The sequence below is a fragment of the Asterias rubens genome, chromosome 4 (assembly GCF_902459465.1).
Source record: "Asterias rubens chromosome 4, eAstRub1.3, whole genome shotgun sequence".
Classification (NCBI taxonomy): Eukaryota; Metazoa; Echinodermata; class Asteroidea; order Forcipulatida; family Asteriidae; genus Asterias; species Asterias rubens.
Window position 1 is genome coordinate 207,170 of NC_047065.1, and position 18,314 is coordinate 225,483.

The window sequence follows — 18,314 nt, forward strand, 5'->3', positions numbered from 1 at the left end:
TGATAATTTACCTTGACTTCGTCTCGGTAAAATTATCAAGAACCATACCTCGTTGGGATTAAACCACAAGTTGAAAACCTCTTGACCACACATTGATTCCCTTATTAAAGCCTACACCATGTGTACCTTATTCCAAGGACCACTGAACTGCCTGTACAGCCCAGTGAGCACTCTATGGTGTAGTAAGCAACCAGGTCATGATATGAGACCTTCCCCACTTACTTTGTCAAGTTGAACCTTTTACATTTCCAACTAAGACCATTGAAGTAATTGTACACTTTACACAAAACCTTTAACAACGTACATTTTAAAACATTTGCTGTTAAGGCAGCTCTCTATGAAATTTAGCTCTGAAAAAATGCACTATTTAATACTCATATACACATCAGATGAACTTATTTAAGAAACTTCATATTATGTTATTTCAAATTACAATTTCTAAAACTGTTTTAAAACCAAAACAATACTTTTAATCATATTATCTCTAACAACAAACTCCCGACATTAAATGAACAAAAAGATATTATTTTATATAGTACCATATATATATAATCCCATATATAATGAGTAGGGGAGATGGCCTGAGATTTTGATCTAAATCAGCCTCCGTCAGAGGCAGAAACATATAATACAAGTATTTCAGAATTCAAGTAACAGCCATGACATAGCAATACAAGCCTTTAAGAAAGACTTTACCAAGGTTGAATGACAGGCTATTACCATTTTATGCATTAATACAACTTTTAAAGTGTTCTTCAAAATGGATGCTGGCAACAATAAAAGAAAAGGAGAATAGAAGACATTAAACCAAACCAACTATTCAATGTGATGAACTAAAACAATGAAACATTGTGTACACCTTGTAATCTGTAATTATCAATTGTAACGCTACATTAATTACCATTTCAATGATTTTGTTCAAAATATAGAATGTACAAAGAATGGTGTAAAATATGTTTATATAGAATGGTAAAAATTCCACAATCACAATTATATTCAGATACACACAAATCCAAATTGGACAATTCCAGTTTCACACTTTTCCCATTTCAGGAAAATTTGAAAGACTTTAGAATAGGTTATTATAATAAATAGTATTGACTATTGTCAATAGTGATTCACATGAAGAGATTAGACTGATTTGAAGCTTTTAGCTTATGCACTGGAACTCGGAATAACTCAACTGACAACACTGGTTCCCGTCGCATGTTACATTCACCGTATGGTAGGCTCATAATTTGTATTGGTTTATTTTGTTCATTTTTTAAGGTAATGGCGATTTACAGAATAAAGTTACCCAAGAAAATACATGCTAGAAAATGACAGCTAAAACACAACATTAACGGTATAGACTACGTGCTTTAAATAACCACTGAACCACCACTGGCCAGAGTAGAGCATTATAAGTACTGGGCCAGTAGCCTCACAACAGAACAAGTCCTGCAGCCCTGTGTTTCCCCCTGAAAACATACTGTGAAGACTTAATCAAACATTCACTTCAACTTTTCAATTCAAAACCTTCTCCTAAAAATTGAGCAAATAGTACCAACCGCTTAATATACCCCACACAACAATCCTCGTTATTTGATTGGTGGAGCGCGTGTCAAATGTCATTAATTTTGTTGCCAAGTATTTACTGACGCTTCGCAGTAGTCCCATTTGTTCAATAACATTGAGTTGTCCATGTTGCTTAAAAGAGGTTTGTAGCATTTTAATAGTGCAGGATATCAATTAGTTGTTTATTGTCTGAAAATGACAAGGATCAAAGTGCAAGTTATAAGCATTTTGTTCACAGAATATAAATACTTGGTAAAATCTGGCTTTTCCATGGCTATAGGAATAATCTATGAATAGATGGAAACCTGCTTTATGGCAGGAGGGATCCAATGTTGAGTTGTACATAGTTTTGCATGTGTGAAGTTTTGGATAGATGGAAACCTGCTTTATGGCAGGAGGGATCCAATGTTGAGTTGTACATAGTTTTGCATGTGTGAAGTGTTGGATAGATGGAAACCTGCTTTATGGCAGGAGGGATCCAATGTTGAGTTGTACATAGTTTTGCATGTGTGAAGTGTTGGATAGATGGAAACCTGCTTTATGGCAGGAGGGATCCAATGTTGAGTTGTACATAGTTTTGCATGTGTGAAGTGTTGGATAGATGGAAACCTGCTTTATGGCAGGAGGGATCCAATGTTGAGTTGTACATAGTTTTGCATGTGTGAAGTGTTCTCATTCTGCTACCCTGCTCCAACACCTGGCGTCTACAGCGATGACTGGTCAGCCTCATTGTTGGCATCAACTTTCTCCTGATTTAAATGAAACAAATTAGATGGATTCAGGAAACCATAGTAAATCATATCTACAGGTTTTGGTGCATTGCAATGCATTGACATCTGGTTCAAACAGGCAATCTGGGTTGCGCTGAACCAAATAGATGGAAGGAAACCATGGTAAGTCATATCTACAGGTTTTGATGCATTGCAATGCATTGACATCTGGTTCAGACAGGCAATCTGGGTTGCGCTGAACCAAATAGATGGAAGGAAACCATGGTGAATCATATCTACAGGTTTTGGTGCATTGCAATGCATTGACATCTGGTTCAGACAGGCAATCTGGGTTGCGCTGAACTAAATAGATTAAGAGAAATGCTAGGTTGACCCAAATTCATTCAAATAATTTATTGTCCATTAAATATGAAAATGGAAAATCTACATGTCTAAACATTGATAAAAGCTCACAAACAGAATGCTAAAAAATTAATTTTGGTTTCAGACATTTACATTCAGTTTGCCTTGTGATAAGATCGATGTCTGAAACCAAGGCGCTCCAGAGTCGTTCCAAACAACTGCACATGACTTCTAGCACGTCCAGTCGCTGTTTAAGACATCAAACTTTTCATGGACTTAACTCAATAATTTGGTTTGGTGGGACTCTTAAGAGGTCCTAACTGAACCGGCGTAAAACTCTCATGGTTTGGCAAGACTCTAGAGATCCCATCTGAACCGGGCGTGAAACCCTTTGAATCAAGATATAACCTCCAGCATTATTGGTAAATAGACATTGCAATAAAAGAGCATGTGAGTAAGATTTGATTAACAATGTACGGCCACATGTTAATAAAGATCTCAATTGTTCTATATAATTCCCTATAAACTCACCTCATTGGTGTGATGGTTCTCTGATGAGTTCACGACTGGCACTGTATTTTGGTTACCAGCATTGCGGTTTCTGTTATGCTTATCACAGGCAAAGCATCCACCAAGCACAGAGCAGAGCACGCTTAAAACGAGTAGGACAATCCACACAATCCGTAATGTTTGTGCAGTATCTACCGGTGGATCTGTGTAAAGTACAAGGCAAGTGGTTCATTTCTTGTTTAAAAATAGTTTTGGTTCAAACTTAAAGACCTGCTTGAACGAATATGTCAAGTCATAAACTTTGCTGAAATTCACTTAAAATGTTTTCAATGAATAGGGAAATCGAGTCATATGACTATAAAAAGATTTCAATTGTGTAAAAAACAATCATTTTGAATGCCCTTATCCAGGGCTTTTCTGAGAGATTTGCGAAAAGCCCTGTTACGTAATCACTCTCAAAACGTCATCTCTGGGAGCTCAAATTTGTTGCAGCGTTGAGGCATAACAAAGCAAGCTCCCAGAGATGACGTCAGTGGCATTGTCCTTTGTGGCGCTCTCAATGGCAGAAGTGTTTTTAGATTTCCCAAAACCTTTTGGTTGGGGCCTGATTTTTTAGTTGATAATTACGAAAAATTCAGAAGTGTACACATATCAAAATTACATTAAAATGGTGAACAAGTGCATTATAAACAAGATAAAATACCATTTCCGTTGAAAACATTCCGCTCAGGTAGCTGTTTAAGATATTCCTTTTGTTAACCATTTAAACCAATCCAAAATATATTCCTCACATTTGTCTTGCAGCTTTGTATGCCTTCTAAAGCTTCACCATTGGATCAAATGTTTTAGTATTGGCTATCTTATGAATATGTAGGAATATTAAAGAGAGGGATGTTCCACAAGAAATTTGGGGCAGCATTTTGGTTGTGAGTGATTTACAGCTAGAAGGGAAAACTCTTATGAACAAGTATTACCTGTTGTTGGATCTTGAGTCAGCCGAGGGTCCTTACTTGGATATTGATCACTATTGCACACAACACCAGCATTCCAGTTACTATAGCATGGAAAATACTCATACTCTGTCCGCTGATAACGACAGTCAATCAAGTTATCTTCCCAGCCGCGGCAATCTATTTTTTGAAAGAGGACTTCATGCTGGCCGTTGTCATATAAGCCTCTTATCAGAGCAAAGGCAGCAGACTTGAATCCCAGCTGTCTGCAGACGATGTCCGAGTCAGTCAGGTCCCAATCGATTATGCAGATGGTGCCCCAAACTCCCCCATACAAGACTTCCACCTGGCCCTGATTGGGGTAAGGTCCTCCAGTCAGGCGTACATCATAAGCTAAGATTGACAAAAAGAGTTTTCTTTATTATTATTATTAAGTGATTTTAACCACTGTGAATGGGAAGCCTGATGAAACCTGGTAACAAGGGTGTCTGCAGACGATGTTTGAGTCAGTAAGGTCCCAATCGATTATGCAGATGGTGCCCCAGACTCCCCCATACAAGACTTCCACCTGGCCCTGATTGGGGTAAGGTCCTCCAGTCAGACGTACATCATAAGCTAAGCTGATGAAACCTGGTAACAAGGGTGTCTGCAATGAACTAATGACCTCTATTCTTCCACAATAAGTTTTCTGAGACATTCAGGAGTGATACAAAAATCATCTTACTAAAAGATTGTTTGGAAATTAAATAAGACTCACAATCTGACTTTGGTGGTGTGTCACACACTGCAAGAGCAAACCGATTTCCACAGCTACCTCCCTCTCCTAGCACAACAACACAGTCTTCAAGACGACTCTCATTACCCAAGCAGTTTATACTTGACTCCCATACTGGTAGCTCTGGGTCATTCTTAGTGTGCCATGCCAGCTGATGTAAAACCCCTGCATACCCTAGCTCACGACACATCACCTGGGCAGACGATTGATCCCATCCATCTCGACGACAGACCACACCCCACTGACCATCATGAAAGATCTGAAGTTGGCCGTATGCTTTGGTCGGACCCCCAGTCAAACGCGAATCACCTTTTTTGGCTGTGGGAATCATACATCAATACAATCTTTAATACCTACTTAAAAGCTTACAGAAAGTCCTTAAATTGATGTCACTGACAAGCTTGCAACAAGTTGCCAAGGTAACGCTAATCAATAAAGCTACACAAAAATACTGTCAAGTACAACTTCCAATTCTAGGTTCAGTAAACAACACTTGAAGCATAATGAAACCCTTTCTAGAAACCCCCTCCCTCGAGATCACTCACACACTAGCCTCATAGAAACCCGTATGGGCCCCCTCAACGAGACCACTCCAAGAAACCCCTCTCAATCCACCCCTCCTAAATACCACTTCCCGGGAACATCCCCTCAGACCCCTTCCTTAGACCCCTCCTCGAGGCCCCTTAAAGACACCTCTCCTAGAGGATGACTATCTATAAGAGGTCATTGCAAAGGTCACTTGATTTACCATCTATCCAACTGCTGCACTGGATAGCAGCATTCTCAACCAAACAAGGAGTGGATCTCAAACTCCTGTTACAATCTTCCAGGCTCTGTTGATGCTCCGTACAGTTATAGATATCCCAAAACTTCTCTAGAGCATCATTCCCTCCAAAACTCCCTCCTGGTAGAGTGGTTGTGGGTGGGGGCATTCCAAGCTGTCGACACATTGCTTGAGCCACTTCCAACCCCAGATCATCAGCACACATCGTCTTCCATAGGCCCTTGTCAAATATTTCAACACGTCCTTCGGTTCTCTCAGTCCCATTAACCAAGCGGACCTGTTGCTCTTCACCTGTTTGTCAAAATTCAGAAAATTCAGGGTGATGAGGATGGAGCAACTATGGTAAGGACACATCCACACAAAACATAGAGTTACTTTATGTTTGAACTAGCCCAGGACACTATGCCGTCAGTATGACTGGCAGCTCTTGTGTTAGTTGGAATGTCTCTTATCTTAAAGGAAAGTGTACCTTTGGTTTTTGTGAGCTCTAATCTCACTTAAAAATACACACAAAACTGTACATTTACAATAAAACAAACCTGTGACAACATCCTCGCTCTGTCAAACTTCCGGATTCCTTTTGTTCAAAAATGTTCCCAGTTTTAACGGGTAGACACACTCACACACACACCTACCTTGTTCTAACCCATCACAGTGAACTCCGATGTCCATGCTATGGTCACAAGTGGTGGTTGGAGGACTTATATATAAAACTGAACAGGATTCCGGGAAAAACAGCCAATCTTCATATGTGGGACAGTTTGAAATTGGACCAATTCCTTCACCATAGCGAGACTTGCCAGTCCAGGTAGCTGGACGATAGTTCAATTCTCGGCAAACAACTTTGGCCAACTTGTAGTTCCAGTCTTCAGCGCAGAAAGTAGCCCAATCTTTAACCTCACTGATGTAGACTTCTGCACGGCCATGGAAGATGTCGGGACCGTCCACAAGTCTCAGATCTCCATTTCTTACATATGCATCTGGTCAAATGTAAGTAAAATTTGAACAATTTAAAATAATTGTAAAAATATATAAAAGAGAACCGGAGTAACTTAACAGTTAATACTATTTGGTTTAACCCTGATAGCGATGTGTGTAAGCAGTCTATACCTTCCCTAAGAATTTGAACTGCCTCTAGCTACAGGGCAACTTGGTGGTCTAGTTGGTAAGAAATCTGCTCTACAATTACAAAGGTCTTAGTGCAATTATCATTAAAAAAATGCAGTTAAATGCATGTTGTCAGGACTTATTAAGATTTTCTCATTTTGATTCTGGTCATATAAAAACAATTCTTGTCTGGTATATGTTTTGAGCAAAAAGCCAACCCTGTGGTATTGTGGGTTCCCCTCCCAAATTTTGAACCATGGTGTGTACACACTTAATTTAGAATGAATTGTTTTCAGCGTCTCCTTTTTCCCCCCAAAATGAGTCATACAAGTAAAAAACCATGTTTGTCCTTGACAAATCCTTGAAAACAGAGAGTCAGCAATTGCGAAAATGACCTTGGAAAAAAATTCACCAACTGTAAATATGGGAGCTATTTTTACAGAACAAAGGATGTGAAGCTTGCAGCTTTTTATTTCTACAATCTCAGTTGCATTATACATGTATTAAGTGAAGGGGAGACAGAAATTAGAAGGCCAAAGAAAGATATTTTTATACTCACTACAATGCAAGCTGGACAACGGGAAATCCGGGTGTCCGTTTGAGCAGGTGACTCCAAGATTGGCTGAAGTTGGGCAAAACCCATCACTGCGATAACACTGCCTGATGTTCTCTTCATTCCCATTGCAGTTCAAAATGAACTTCTTGGTTACTGTCCCCTCAGCATATAACGATCCCACCGACTCAGCAAAGATAAAACCTAACTGGTGACAAACGACAGTAGCTTCTTCCAAATGAAACTCATCCATGCAGAGGACTCCCCACTCCCCTTTAAACATCATCTCGACACGACCTTGGGCACTGCTGCCTCCGTTTACCAGTCGAAGATCAGACATGTCAGCTGTGTTCACAACCAAAACAAAATCAAGTAGAGTTATAAGCCTAGAGTCTTCTTCATCTATAGTATCTCTGCTGCCGATGATGACCACAGTTAAAGGTAGAGTCATACAGTCCTACTGTGCAATTTGGGGCATTTTGTATACATATAGTTTTCTCTTTTAGAAAGCACTGAGTAAAAGAGTGTTTATTACACATAGACTATTTATTACACGTCAAAGTAAGGTTAACAAAACTGTAACAAATAATGATTACCTTCCTGCACTGATCCACACCGAGCCGCTGCATTTTGAACGAGACACGATGGATTTGGAATCCATGTACAGGTTTGGAGGCAATTCTCTCGCCCAGTACATGTGACGCTATTCTGCAGGGTCTCTTCATTCCCACCAAATGTCCCACCTGGTAGTACGGTATCTGACGAGGGTTCTGGCAGGCCTAGCTGTCGACAAGTTGCCTGAACCTCTTCAATACCCCAGTCGTCTGCACAAAGAGATTTCCAAGTATTTTGATTGAAGGATTCTACTCGTCCTTCTGCCACAGTGGATCCATTGACAATGCGAATTTCACCCTCAACACCTGCATTTAAAAAAAATTGTCAGGTAAGTCCGAAAACATCTCCCAATGCAGTCCACAAACATCCCAATATAGCACTAACATTACGCACAAGTTAAAAATCGTCAAAACTTAAATATCTCGCTTAAAGACACTTGACACTATTGGTAATTGTCAAAGACCAGTCTTCTCACTTGGTGTATCTCAACATGCATAAAATAACACACCTGTGAAAATTTGAGCTAAATTGGTCGTCGAAGTTGCGAGATAATAATGAAAGAAAACAAAGTGTGCTTTCAAGACCTCAAAATCTAATTCTGAGACCTCAAAATCAAATTCGTGGAAAATTACTTCTTTCTCAAAAACTATGTCACTTCAGAGGGAGCCCTTTCTCACAATGTTTTATAGTATCAACCTCTCTCCATTACTCGTTACCGAGTAAGGTTTTATGCTAATATGATTTGTTGGAGTAATTACCAATAGTGTCCACTGCCTTTAAAGGAGAATACGCTTTGTAAACACTCTCAAAATTAACACCAGAATGTTTTATTAAACATCCGTTTAAACGTCTTTGGCCTTCAGACTTAGTTGACATAGATATTTCAAATCAACTGGTTCATTTTGGATAGATTGACCTTGTATGGGTTAAAGTTCAAGTGTGGTTCTATAGGAGAGATGATCTTTAGGTTAATAAGTTTAACACCTTACCTGGCTCGGTGCCGCTACACACGACATTGATGGTGCGATTGCAACCTGCTAAGAAGTCAAATTCATCGACAGGCACACACAAGGCATATTCCAGTGAGCCGGATATCCAACATCCAGCGATAGGACCAGCTATAGTCTCATTGTACTCAATCAGAGTTGTCATTGTTGCTGGCAGATACCCGAGGCCTTTACAAACTAACTCAGCCTTTTCAAAGTTCCATTCCTCCGCGGAACACATCGATGCCCAATAACCGATTCTTCTAGGGGAGAAGACTTCTACACGACCTTCATATGGAGTCGCTCCACCAACAAGTCGAAAAATATTACTGTCAATATCTGTGGAGTAGTGTGGAGTAGTTAGACAGAGAAAGAGTAGTCAATCATGTTATGCAAAGCCTAAAAGAAAACCACATACCATCCCTTCCTTTGACTTCCTTCATTCATGTCCACATTGTGGCTGTGGATTGATGGTCATGTGAAGATGCATTATAAAGCATAGTATGCCCATAACAACAGCCGCAGCCATAACCAACAATTTTTTAGACAGTATGTTCTTTCTTTTCAGCTGTTAAAGACAGGGTATACATACACCTTTGGTTTAACCAACTCAAAAATGAATGGCAATAAAAAAACTGACTTGGTAAGAAGCACTGCAGCTATTAATAATGTAAAACATTTTGAGAAAAGTTTCTCTTCAAAGAAATGTGGTTTAGAAAAAGGGATTTGAACATTTGTTAAATCTGATACATGCAACGTTTCTCAGATTGTGTTTAGACCATAACATGGTTACTTAAGAAACCAACAGGAAGCATGAACCCCTAACACAGTGCAGCGCTAACATTATATTGGCACAGAAAACAAATTAAACAGAAAGGAGGGTTTACTCACCTGGAGCTGGGGTAGTCACTGGAACTGTCGTGTTGGTGCAAACAACACCAACATCAGAATATCCTTGACATCTTACATATTGAAAGTCATAGTAACATTCAGAGAGTTTGTCTTCATTCCCGTTACAGTTCATCATTTCAACAACTTTCTTTGTCCCCTCTCCAAACTCTCTGATAGCTTCTACATACCCATAGCCTAACTGGCGACAGGCTACCCTCGCTTCCTCAATTTCAAAGTCCTCACTGCAAATGGTTCCCCACTCCCCTCGCAACATCACTTCAAGACGGCCTTCAGAGGGTATTGAGCCATTCACCAGGCGAATGTCCAGTTCCCTGCCTGTATAAATTAAGAAGATGAAATGATGAATTGAGCACTAGTCATGCTAGTGTAATCCCCTCCGTCAAAGTAACTGTTGTTACAGGCATAGTGATTTAAGGCTATTCAGACAAGTTCAGAAGAATTGTACAATCTCCTCCCCAAAAGTAATTATTGTTTCGTGCATAGTGCTTATAGGATGTTCAGACAAATAGCAGGAGATAAAATGAAGACAGTGTGCACTACAGTACAATCACCTCTGAATTGTTTCAGGTAGGGTGATAAAAAGATGAACATTGGAAAAGATAATAACAAGGACCAAAAAGGGAAGTTTGAGTAACTCTCCCCTCCCCTCCCCTCGTGTATTTGGGGAGAGAGTCTCTGATATCTTCTATATGTCAGTTAGCACCTAAAGACCAGTTAAAAGTGGTCTGGCTGGGTACAATGTAGTTCAGTGTGAAAGAGCATCCCTATTTCATTTGAAGAATGGACTAGTAAAAAAGCTGTTGGCATATTGAAATGATAGGTTAGACTCAGGCAGTGCTGCATTGCGTGCACGCCATAAATTATGAGTGAACGCATACGGCGGGTAATGTAAACGGATAGCTCACATGCACTGCCTTGTAACACTCCTTTCACCGAATGGTTAAGTCCAACTCGGCCGTGGCTTGGCAGTTTGTCAATCCAACAGGCTGGTACCTGCGGTTGAGCACTTGGTGACCAAAAAAAATAGCGTTTGCAAAGCAATGCGACAGGTTCAAAATACAAACTTGGGAATTCGTGTTTGTCCTTTATCTTCAAAAAATTTGTCTTAATGGTGTTTTGAGTGTTCATTAGACATTGAGGATTAAGTTTGTGCCCTTTGAATTTGTGTCATGATTTTTGAAAGTGGTAAAAATGGGGCAAATCTGGTGACTAGCTGTCAAAATTAAACGTGTTGGACCAGATTGCCATTTGCCACGCGAGAGAATCTTGTTAACCCTCCGGCCTGGCGGCCGTCGGGTTACGTAATCGCAACTACACTCACCCAAAGATGTACTGGAGAAAGCCAACATAGTCAAGACTGCAAGGGGAAACAAAGCCCCGCCCATTTTTAACTTTTGTATCTAGAGAGAAGAGGATATGTTGTTTCAAACCAACTAAAGACACATTGGTTATTCAGGGCCTGTAGAAAAACCCAAAAAATCATTACTTTTTTAAACTTCCTTCAGAACAATAATCGCCAGTTCTCACTCTGACCAGAATCTTTTAAACGTTGGGAGCTGCATTATTTCACAAAAATGACGGATTGTGAGGAACATTGACGACCAAAACCCACTGTAGAAGAATGCTGCAATGGAATTTGAATCTGTTGAAATTAGTGGCTTCTTGCAGGTAGAGGTATTGAGGCAAGATTTTAGTTATGAAGCTTTGAAAGAAACAATCTTCCACCCCAGAAATGGACCCTGATAGTAAGTGATAGAGTATCTATAGTGATATCCAGCGATATCCAGGACGTCACAGACACAGTGGTTGGTACGAAAATGCAAGGCCCCCAGGGCTAACCTAGTAATTATTACTATTTATCGAATCACTGACTCAGTCTGTAGCCTTGGTAGGACGTCAGGCCAACCATGGAGCTAACTCACTCTACTCACACTGACCATGGAGGAATTATTCCTCCATGCACTGACATGACAATGAACTATTGACATGACATTCCATCCATGTCTGTCGGATTCCATTTTTGTAGCACTACAGTACAGTCCACTAGCAACTTTCCCATGGGATAACTTTCCGCATGGCGCCACCACTTTTTCAATAATTTTTACAAAAAGGGATATATCAATCAGGTAAATTAGATACTATATTGTTTTATTTCGAATGAAAAAGTGGTGGCGCCATACGGAAACTTTTCCCGATTTTTCTTGTTCAAGTCTGTTGACAGTTTACATGTAGTTACCCACCTTTAAACACTCCAATCCACTCACAATTATGGGATTCCTCGCTCTTGCGACACTCAGTATTAATTCGTGTTGCTTTCACGTTCACACAACATAACAGACGTCAGACCATCACTGCTCTCCACGACACACGTCCACACCCATAAACAAAGTCAAGAGGTTACGACCTGTAGCTACACAATAGAGGGCGCCCTTTGCGTCTCCTGACTTTGATTCGGTTCTCGTTCCCGAAGTAGGCCTACGTCTCATTGTTGACCCGACCCTTTGATCAAACAAAAGATCATCTAGAATACCATTCAATCAATCTTGACTTACTTTGTAAGTATTTACTTACCCACATAGTTTTGTTCCACATCGGTGCTTATCAGACCCTCCTCTAATTCGAACCCGTCACCCTCAATGGTTACCGTAACGTCTTCGTTCTTCTCTAGCTCTGCAATGGTGTCCATGACGTGACCCAGGGATGCTGTCTTAAATGGGTTCACTTCCCACCTCCTTTCTGTCGGCAACTTTTTTTTATTGCGTGATTCCGCCCTCAGATAATCCTCTTGTTTAATTCGTTTCTCCCTCAACAAGTTCAAGTTCATCAAAAAAATATTTTGCCTCAAACGGTTGACCTTCGAAGACACCGTCATGTCCTGCCCCCTGATATAGTAATTAAAAAGCATAGAGGACCTCGGCATATTATTATACGGGCATCAGAATGCCGGGCTTGTTGACTTTCTTGGAGACCCTGAGGTCATTCAATGCACAGACTTATCTAAAGCTTGCCGAATGGTTGATTACAATCTCCCCCAACCATCAAGTCATTCTCATCTCACCGTCGTTCCTGCTCAAGTAGTTGTCAGCTTCCTCTTCAATGAGACCACTCCCCTTGGATGATGAGCTCCCACACTCTGATTCTCCTCTTGCATCGCTTCCTGATGATGGGAGTGTCTAACGGTGACAACTCTTGGGACACGGGTGTCTCATTTATTGGATGGATCGGGCAAGCTGACTGAGCGTTTGAAACTCAATGTTATAAGTTATGGTTAGGAAAGATGTTTTAAAAGTGGAATGTAATGATCCACAAACATGCCTCGGCGAAAATTCACATTACTAATTTCTATGGGATCGTAAAGACAATAGTGTTTGAAGACTCATATGCAACTAATGTGATCCTTCAACAGTAGTTGCTGGTGCCTCCAAGTTGCCTGTAAAAAGTTTCCTCGTGTGACAAGGCAACTAACAGTTTCCACGTGCCTTACTGTGTAATAATGCGACCACTGAAGAACTTAACATTAATTTTGTGGGTTGATACTTAGTAGCTGTCTCAGCAGCAGCTGGACTGCTGCCTTGCTGGTCATAGTCAAGCTAAAACTATAGCAGACCAACGGAATTAAGTCATTATGAGCTCGGTGGGTAATTGCAACTCACCACTTTGTGATCAACTTAAATTAATAATCAGTATTTTTTCTACCCACATCCGGGGTGTCGTGGCCGAGCGGTTAAGAGCTCCGAATTCAAGCTCTGTTGAGTCTGTTCAGCAGAGTGTGAGTTTCGAATCCTGAGCAAGACACTTAACTATTATTGCTTCTCTCCACCCAGGGGCAAATGTGTACCTGTAAGGGCAGAGATGGTTCTTGATGGTTCTTGTGATTGATTTAGCCGAGTAGCGCACTTGTTGCACGAGGCTGTATACTCCGGATCAGGGAGCTGAGATGGTTTACACCAGGGGTAATAATTTGAAGCGCTTTTCTGTGAAAAAGCGCTATATAAAAACTCAATATTAGTATTATTTATTTACCCGCCCACTACTCTTTCCAACTAATATTCAAAGATTTAGGCTGTGCGCTGCGATGCTTGCCTTCTGACAGTCACCCTAAACAAAGATTGTACGGCTCTGAGTCTATTAAATGAAGCCTGCCCTCTGCTGCCGGCGACCAAAATTGGCAGTGGATGTGTACGGAACGACATGAACGACGACGTGCATTGTGTGTGTGTGATGTGGATGGGGGTGGGGGATCGATAAGAAAATAACTGTACACTACGAGCGAGAGATGGATGATGTACCGTGTACCACACAAATCGCTGGTACAGACTGACTGATCGTCGTGAGTAAAACGCCTCCAAAATGCGTCCGTTTTAGGATATTTCTCAGCAAGGTAAGCCGTCAATTTGTAGCATAATCGACTACCCTATGGTATTCCTTTTCATGATTATGTACAGTTTTTGTTGCGGTGGAGCAAGCGTTTTCAATATTCCGTTTTTTTTTTGTTTTTTTTTACTTTTTGTGTAAAATTTTAGTCTTGTACCTAGACGTACATCACTGCTACAGTGCTGTTATAATGTAGGGTGCACCGGACTAAATTAACCCCCATAAAAGGCCATAGCAATTAAAACCACTACATCATCGCACCACATGTTACATGCACCAGTGCAATCAACATGATTAATAATAGTATATTATATAAAATATAATGAATGTTTATGAGTGCAATCAATGGTGCAAATCATGAGTGGTTGAAAGATGGAATGCAGAGCCGAGTTGAATGGAACATTCCAGCTTTCAACGAATGAAAATATTTGCACTATTATTTTTTATTGGGATTGCAAAAAAAAAAAAAAAAAATGAAAAACATTCATTATTTGTTTTATATTATTATTAAGTTAAAACAATAAATGCAAGTAGATCTTTGTCATTTTGATTGGGAGATACAACTTTCAAAACAAACAAACAAACAAAGCGTAGGCCGACAGTACAATTTTTAATTGTGAAATTACACCCGTTTCTCATTTGGGTTGGCCTGTTGGATTCAACAGTCACAATGTGCATTCTGTACAGCTATTTTGAGACAGGCAGAAGCCGAATGCTACTAATGTGCCTTGCTAGTAGGCCTGGGCGAATTATTCAAATATCTGGTTAATGGCGAATAGGTTTTCCTATCCGTAACCGGGAATGCCTTTTTTTTCTTAACCGGATATCCGCATAGGGCGCGAATACCTATTTATAAACCGCATAGTTCTGTAATTACAACCAAGTAACCGGATATTCTTTTAATATCCGAATATCCGCGGACGTCGGGCGACAACTGATAGGAATGTTTGGATAACTTTCCGTATGGCGCCACCACTTTTTCACTCATTTTTACAAAAAGGGATTTATCATTGAGGTAAATAAGATACTATATTATTTCATATCGGATGAAAAAGTGGTGGCGCCATACGGAAACTTTTCCGAATGTTTTGTCTGAATCCTTGTGAAACTTCTATTAAGACAGCATAAAACAGCATAAATTAAGTATTTAACTATGCTCACCTCCGTGAAGAGTTAAAACAGTTGAGAAAATAGAATTAGCTGTTGCAAACAACTTACCAACCCAATGGACCGAGAGTATAAATGCAAAAAATAGTTAATGGCCTGACGTTTCGACCCTAGCAGAGTCTTTCTCGAAGGCTAAATGACAACACAACAAATATGAACAGGTAACTAAGTGAAACATAAGCAGTGAAGTGGAAATACATGAATGGGGTTAGAAAGCATACATAAAAAGCAGGGGTTAAATAATGAATAGGGGGACAAAAGGGGGGGGGGTGAAGGGAAGGGACTGGCTTGACCACAAGCAAGAAGATGGAAACACAAAGGACAACATCAAGGGTGGTGAGGTTGGGTATAAAGTAATTTATCAGTGAATGAGGCTCAGGCTAAAAGGCTATGGGGAAAAAAGGAGACGGCAAAACAAAAGGTTTATTAGTCGTTTCCTTCTTGGATGTTCAGACCATGGGGTTGAATGGTCTGGAGGCGTCTAATCCAGAGTTTCTCCCTACTCAAACGCACAGTCTCTCTGTGGTTGCCTAGTGCCTCTATGCCCTGTAAGATCATGTCAGAAATGGAGTGATTAGGAAGATTGAAGTGATGACCTACAGGTGTATCTAGCTTTTGGGTCTTGACTGTAGATATGTGGCCGTAGAAACGCCTCTTGAGTGTAGTTCTTGTTTCACCTATATATTGAACACCACAGACTCTGCAAGATATGAGATAAATGAGATTAGTGGTGGTGCAGGTGACATGACCCCTTGTCTTATGGGTGGTACCGCCGGTGTTACTGGTGAAGGAGTCCGATTCCCTGATGTGTTGTCTATAGACGATGCATTTGGAGATGTTGGAACACCTAAAAGTTCCCTGTGGTAGAGGGGGATTAACATCATCATTAATGGGAGGGACTTCTGCTCGGACAATGAGATCCCTGAGACTTGGTGGGCAACTATGGGTTCTTCCTGCACAGCACGTTGAAGTCGATCTGATGTGTGAAGAATATGATGGTTAGAACTGGTTATTTTACGAATGGGAGGAAGTGAGGGGTGGAAAGTGACAACAAAAGGAACTTTCCCCGTAGGACTCTGTTGTTTCTTGGGTCCTTTGGAAAGTACTGACTCCCTAGAACGAGCCTTGACTTTCTGGATAGCTCGGAGCTAAACGAAAAAGCAAATCGCCATCTTTAAATTAGATCCGGTTATTTTTATGAATGAACCGAGTGACACTGTCTAAAACTAATATCAATCCGCCCATACGATCTCATTCACAAACGAACAGCGCCCTCTAGCGGCAAATCTTTTTAAAATAATTTTAAAACAAAATTTTTATAGCGCCCTCTAGCGGCGAAAAAAACTATTCGAATATCCGGTTAATTTTGGATAGTTGGCCAGCGGTATCCGAATATCAAAATTTCACTATTCGCCCAGCACTACTTGCTAGTAATGTAACACTGCTGCGATAAAGACACGCGCACGCAAGGATTTTTTTACTCAGCGTTTTCGTTCCATCCGAAAAGTACTATTGCATGGTGCAGGATGCAATAGTACTTTTCGGATGGAATGAAAAAGCATGGTGAGTGACTCAGCGTGCAATGATATGGGGAGTCCAAAGGCCCTACACATTTTGACGAAAGTTTCATTGCTTTTAAAACGAAGCCACAAAGCTTGGCTCTCTAACTTGCCTAAAAAAAAACCCAAAACTTGTAGCTTTCATTCAATCTGCACAACAGATACAATGTCACTGGATTGGATAGCTCCAACATTTATTATCCCATTTTGTGCGTTTCCGCCCAATATGTTGGCATGTTTATGAAGAGAACTCTGCTGGATGCTGGAGCTTATTTTCCTATAATAGACAGACAATTTTTACGTCATTGAAACGCCTAATTTGTGACAGTTGAGGCGTGAGGTTCAAACCAACATTCTTTGGATGACAGAAAACGGCGTACTTGAATTACTTCAAGGTACGTTTCATAAAAACTTTTCAAAAGAAAATTTTTGCCAAACTGTTACACATACTCTGTATAAATAATACTTAATAATAATAATAATAATCCCCTGCAAAAATCCAAAATTTTATTCTATACAAATATTGAGTGGCTCAGAGTGGAATGGGAGGAATATTATCGCAAGGTAAAATTTGGACTGGAAATGGAACAGTCCAAATTTTACCGAGCGATAATATTCCTTCAATTCCATGAATTAAAGCCACTCAATATTTGTTTTATATTTAACTGACATATATAGATCCTTGTCATTTGCTGTATTTTAAAAGTATAACATTATGAAAAATCACACAAATTACTGACAACCCAAAATCATATAGCGCCGCATAGCGGCAACAATGCACAAATCGGATCACAACCTTTTGCACAGGTGCTCCTTTGCTTTAGCAGCAGCGGGGCGGCGCTGTACTGCTCAAAAACATTGCGAACAAGGATGATCCTAACTGTTGAATGGGAAATGCTATTCCCCATGGGCGAATAGGTCTTTTTGAGCGCTGGTGTGGATAGGAGTAACAGTGAATGTCACGTGAAGTAAGTTCCACCAATCAAATGACAAGGATCTGTATGTCAGTTATATAAAGGTAAATATTGTTATTGTATGAAACATTTATTTTATATTTCTTTTGTGAAGTGATTTTTTCACTTTTTTTTGATACTATTTTTGTAGTGTATTTATTTTAGTGTAAACATTCTGTCTTTTGTTATTATGTTATCATTTTCAAACAAACCATAATTCCATGGATTAAGGATTTCCTATGGGGAAATCCTTACATGCGTGGGGCAGCATGCTTCCGAGCAACAGTAATTTGGTTTACTTTTGTTACCCCTGACCCGCATGATTTGTCTTTGTTTTTTATCCCTTCTGGTCATCGTACCCATTTGGTTCTGTTTTCCTCCTGCATGCTCCGCCCTTAGCCGCCCTCTTATTGTGTTTATTTTTTGCTTTTGTTTTCTT

General features: G+C 40.1%; 2 protein-coding genes across 10 annotated transcripts in view; one reads left to right on the forward strand and one right to left on the reverse strand.

Moving 5' to 3' along the window:
* Positions 1–50: 50 nt before the first annotated feature.
* LOC117289040 (deleted in malignant brain tumors 1 protein-like) lies at positions 51–12,181 on the reverse strand. 3 transcript variants are annotated; one of them, XR_004518920.1, is made up of 13 exons: positions 12,063–12,181; positions 11,144–11,281; positions 9,802–10,137; positions 8,914–9,249; positions 7,906–8,229; positions 7,316–7,654; positions 6,285–6,629; positions 5,614–5,940; positions 4,848–5,183; positions 4,115–4,483; positions 3,162–3,343; positions 1,939–2,306; positions 51–1,862 (listed from the first exon to the last, which is right to left on the reverse strand). XR_004518920.1 is itself a non-coding variant. In XM_033769957.1 (12 exons), the coding sequence occupies exons 2-12, from the start codon at positions 11,205–11,207 to the stop codon at positions 2,262–2,264; spliced, it is 3,003 nt and encodes a 1,000-aa protein (XP_033625848.1). In that variant the 5' UTR covers positions 11,208–11,281; positions 12,063–12,181; the 3' UTR covers positions 51–2,261. The 3 variants fall into 3 exon arrangements, 2 of the variants coding, with proteins under 2 accessions (XP_033625848.1, XP_033625849.1); XM_033769957.1 differs by having other exon boundaries at positions 51–2,306; XM_033769958.1 differs by lacking the exon at positions 11,144–11,281 and having other exon boundaries at positions 51–2,306.
* A 1,844-nt stretch (positions 12,182–14,025) lies between these two features.
* LOC117289041 (CMP-N-acetylneuraminate-beta-1,4-galactoside alpha-2,3-sialyltransferase-like) overlaps positions 14,026–18,314 on the forward strand; it is a 57,479-nt gene continuing 53,190 nt past the window's right edge. For 4 of the 7 annotated variants that reach the window (XM_033769960.1, XM_033769964.1, XM_033769965.1 and 1 more), the window contains exon 1: positions 14,026–14,203. The gene's annotated coding sequence lies outside the window, so the exon portion shown is untranslated. The remainder of the gene's footprint in view (positions 14,204–18,314) is intronic. The other 3 variants (XM_033769966.1, XM_033769967.1, XM_033769968.1) reach the window with 1 other exon arrangement.